This window comes from Coturnix japonica, unplaced genomic scaffold, assembly GCF_001577835.2.
Source record: "Coturnix japonica isolate 7356 unplaced genomic scaffold, Coturnix japonica 2.1 chrUnrandom545, whole genome shotgun sequence".
In the NCBI taxonomy this organism is placed as follows: Eukaryota; Metazoa; Chordata; class Aves; order Galliformes; family Phasianidae; genus Coturnix; species Coturnix japonica.
In genome coordinates this window covers 30168-35373 of record NW_015439926.1, presented here as the reverse complement: position 1 = coordinate 35373, position 5206 = coordinate 30168, and the positions used below count along the sequence as shown (strand labels likewise).

Sequence of the window (5206 nt, the reverse complement as noted above, 5' to 3'; positions counted from 1 at the left end):
TATTACACATAGAGACACAGGAAACAGCGCCACCTAGTGGCTGTATGGGGTATTGCACAGATAGAAACATAGGGACATATAGGGACCCATAGGGATACATGGACAACAGCGCCACCTAGCGGCTGTATGGGGTATTGCACAGATAGAAACATATAGGGACATATAGGGACCCATAGAGATGCATGGAGAACAGCGCCACCTAGTGGCTGTATGGGGTATTGCATGTAGAGACACCGTATATAGATGCATGGGAAACAGCGCCACCTAGTGGCTGTATGGGGTATTGCACAGATAGAAACATATAGGGACATATAGAGATACATGGACAACAGCGCCACCTAGTGGCTGTATGGGGTATTGCACATAGAGACACCGTATATAGATGCATGGTAAACAGCGCCACCTTGTGGCTGTATGGGGTATTGCACAGATAGAAACATATAGGGACATATAGGGATGTATAGGGACCTATAGGGGCATATAGGGACATCATATAGGGACATATAGGGGCATATAGGGACATATAGGGGCATATAGGGACATATAGAGATACATGGACAACAACGCCACTTAGTGGCTGTATGGGGTATTGCACAGATAGAGACATATAGGGACCTGTAGGGACCTGTAGGGACATATAGGGATATATAGGGACATATAGGTACGTATAGAGACATATAGGGGCATATAGGGACTATAGGGACATATAGGGGCATATAGGGACATATAGGGGCATATAGGGACATATAGAAACATATAGGGACATATAGGGATGTATAGGGACATATAGGGGCTATAGGGACATGTAGGGACCCATAGAGATACATGGACAACAGCGCCACCTAGCGGCTGTATGGGGTATTGCACAGATAGAAACATAGGGACATACAGGAACCTATAGGGACCTTTAGGGGCATATAGGGACATATAGGGACATATAGGAACCTATAGGGACATATAGAAACCCATAGGGACATATAGGGGCATATAGAGATACATGGAGCGGACAGTAACGGCTGGGAGACGGCATCAGCCACCTATAGATACATATAGGAACCCATAGGGACATATAGGGACATATAGATACAGATAGAAACCCATAGAAACCTATAGGGACCCATAGAGATACAGCAAACAGCGCCACCTAGTGGACATAAGGGGAGTTGCATGTAAATACATGGTAAACAGCGCCACCTAGTGGCTGTATGAGGTATTACACATAGAGACACAGGAAACAGCGCCACCTAGTGGCTGTATGGGGTATTGCATGTAGATACATGGTAAACAGCGACACCTAGCGGCTGTATGGGGTATTGCACATAGAGACACCGTATATAGATGCATGGTAAACAGCGCCACCTAGTGGCTGTATGGGGTATTGCATGTAAATACATGGACAACAGTGCCATCTAGTGGACATAAGGGGTATTGCATATAAATACATGGCAAACAGCGCGCCACTAGTGGCTGTAATGGGAGTATTGCATGTTGAGACACTTGGTAAACAGCGCCGACCGTTAGTGGCCTGTACGGAGGTATTGCACCAGATAGGAAACATATAGGGGCATATTAGGGACATATACGGACATATAGGGACATCGATAGGGACATAAGGGGCATTAGGGACATATATGAGGACCCATAGAGATCATGGGAGACAGCGCCAACCTAGTGGTGTATGGGTATTGCACATAGAGAACCGTATATTAGATGCCATGGCTAACAGCGCCACCTATGTGGCTTGTATGGTATTGCATGTAAATACATGGACAGACAGTGCATCTATGGCACTAAGGGGTATTGCATATATAATGTGCAATACATGCGCCAGCGCGAGTGGCTGTCACTCGGGGTAATTGCATGTGTATACACTGTAAACAGCGCCACCTAGTGGCTTGTACGCGGGGTAATTGCACAGATAGAAACATATAGGGGCATATAGGGACATATACGGACATATAGGGACAGATAGGGACATATAGGGGCATATAGGGACATATAGGGACCCATAGAGATACATGGAGAACAGCGCCACCTAGTGGCTGTATGGGGTATTGCCACATAGAGACACCGTAAAGAGTGCGATGGTGAAACAAGCGCCACCTTAGTGGCTGCTAATGGGGTTATTGCCACGATAGAAACATATAGGGACATATAGGGACATAGAGAAACACATAGGGACATATAAGGACCCATAGAGATACATGGAGAACAGCGCCACCTGGTGGACATAAGGGGTATTACACATAGAGACACAGGAAACAGCGCCACCTAGTGGCTGTATGGGGTATTGCACAGATAGAAACATAGGGACATATAGGGACCCATAGAGATACATGGACAACAGCGCCACCTAGTGGCTGTATGTGGTATTGCATGTAGATACAAACAGCGCCACCTAGTGGACATAAGGGGTATTGCATGTAAATACATGGTAAACAGCGCCACCTAGTGGCTGTATGGGGTATTGCATGTAGATACATGGTAAACAGCGCCACCTAGTGGACATAAGGGGTATTGCATGTAGGTACATGGTGAACAGCGCCACCTAGTGGCTGTATGGGGTATTGCATATAAATACACGGCAAACAGCGCCACCTGGTGGACATAAAGGGTATTGCATGTAGATACGCGGTGAACAGCGCCACCTAGCGGCTGTACGGGGTATTGCACATAGAGATACATGGACAACAGCGACACCTGGCGGCTGAATGGGGTATTGCACAGATAGAAACATATAGGGACATATAGGGACATATAGGGGCATATAGGGGCATATAGGGGCATATAGGGACATGTAGAAGCATATAGGAACCTATAGGGACATACAGGGACATATAGAAACCCATAGAAACCTATAGGAACCTATAGAGATACATGGAGCGGTACTAGTGGCTCTATGGGGTATTGCACATAGAAACACATTAAGCTCTGCCCCATAGATGTATGGCCACCCCATAGACATACAGCTGCCCCATAGATAAAAATCAGCCCCATAGACATAGGGCAGCCCCATAGATGTAGGTCCACCCCATAGATGTAAGGCCCACCAATAAACATACGACCACCCCATAGATGTTGGGCAGCCCCATAGACATACAGCTGCCCCATAGTCGTAGGACCGACCCATAGATACAGGTCTGCCCCATAGAGGTAGGGCAGCCCCATAGATGTAGGTCCGCCCCATAGACATAGGGCAGCCCCATAGATGTAGGGCAGCCCCCTAGATATAGGGCAGCGCCATACATACAGGTCCGCCCCATAGACATAGGTCCGCCCCATAGCAATAGGGCCGCCCCATAGACATAGGTCCAACCCATAGATACAGGTTCGTCCCATAGATATAGGTCAGTCCCATATCTATAGAACAGAGAAGATTCGCCCCCATAGACTGCTCTAGGGCGCCCCATAGAGCATAGTCGCCCATAGATGCTCTAGCCGCCCAATAGATGCCTTACGGTCGCCCATAGATGCTCACTGCCCCCCATAGATGCTATAGGTCTGCCCCATATCTCTAGGTCTGCCCCATAGATGCTATAGTTCCTCCCCATAGATGCTCTAGGTCCGCCCCATAGATGCTAAAAGGTCGCCCAAGGACTCGACGTTCCGCCCCATAGATCTCTAGGTCCACCCATATGAACTATAGGCGGCCCATACTAGGTCTGCCCCATATCTCTAGGTCTGCCCCATAGATGCTATAGGTCTGCCCCATATCTCTGGTCTGCCCATAGGATGCCCAGGTCCTGCCCCTAGATGCTCTATGTCCGGCCCATAGAATGCTCTATGTCTCCATAGATGCTCATAGTCTGCCACCAATCTCTAGGTCGCCCCATAGAACGCTATAGGCTGCCCCATAGATAAGTCTCATGCCGCCCACACAAGATCTCTATGTTCCGCCAACAGTAGATGACAATAGATCTCGCCCCATAGCCCCCCCACCTGTGGCAGCCTGTTGAGCACCATGTCCAGCACCGCGGGCTCCTGGAACTCATGGAACGCAGCCGCCTTCGCTGCAGCCTGAGCCGCCTCCGCGCGACATCGAGCCGACACCACGCACTTGCCTGCGCGCAGCGCTGCAGCACCCGTCACCTGCATTAAACATAAAGGCGTTAAATACCATTACAGGCCCCAAGACAACTAAAGCTCATAGACGCCATAGACCCCATTAAAACCCATAGACATCCGAACTTAAAGCCAAGACCCATACGACCCCATTAACAGGCATTCTAAATGCCCATTTAAGCGCCCCAAAGAGCCCATTAAAGACCCCATAGACCCCATTAAAGGCACCCCAAAGAGCCCTTAAGACCCCATAAGACCACCATTAAAGGCATTAAATACCATTAAGTCCACAAAGAGCGCCAATAGAGACCCCAAGAGCCCATAGACCCATAAAGCTCAAAAGACCCCATTAAGAGGCCTCCAAAGACCCCAAAGACCCCTGTAAAGACCCCAAAGACCCATTAAAACGACCACCAAAGACCCAAAGACCCAAAGAACCGCCATTAAAGACCCAAAGACCCCATTAAAGAAGCCATTAAAGACCCCAAAGACCCCCAAGACCCATTAAAGGCGCCCAAAGACCCATGTAAAAGACCCCAAAGACCCCAATAAACCCGCCATTAAAGATCCAAGGAGCCATTAAAGACCCCAAAACCCCATAAAGACCTAAGACCCCATTAACCGACCAAAGACCCATAAATACAACCAGGTATCACACAAGAACCATTAAAGGTCCGCAAAGACCCCAAGACCCCATTAAACAAAGACTCAAAAGATCTCCAGAAGGCTCCAAGGACCCATTAAAGGCTCCAACGGCACCTTCAGAGCCCGCAGACCCATTAACATGCTCGCCAAAGACCCATATACCCCATTAAAGGCCCAAAGAACCCCATATGACCCATTGAAGACCCAAAAGAGCCCCATTAAAAGACCCCAACAGACCATTAAAACCCAAAAGCCCATTAAATACAGACCCAAAGACCCATAAAGATACTAGATATCCGAAAGACCCATTAAAGCATCAACGACCCCATACAGACCCATAAAGACCCCAAAGACCCCAAAGACCCATTACAAAGGCTTCCAAAGAACCCCATTAAAGACCCCAAAAGACCCCATAGACCCCATAAAGACCTAATATCCCAAGAACCCCATAGAGACGCCAGAGACTCCCATTAAAAATACAAGCAGGTACCCAATAGAC

General features: G+C 48.3%; 1 protein-coding gene across 1 annotated transcript in view; it reads right to left on the bottom strand.

The window, feature by feature from the left end:
* Nucleotides 1–3864: 3864 nt before the first annotated feature.
* Nucleotides 3865–5206, bottom strand: part of FLOT1 (flotillin 1) — a 30787-nt gene continuing 29445 nt past the window's right edge. Inside the window, exon 8 of the mRNA XM_015850820.2 lies at nucleotides 3865–4089. Within this exon, the coding sequence (XP_015706306.1) occupies nucleotides 3865–4089 (225 nt within the window). The remainder of the gene's footprint in view (nucleotides 4090–5206) is intronic.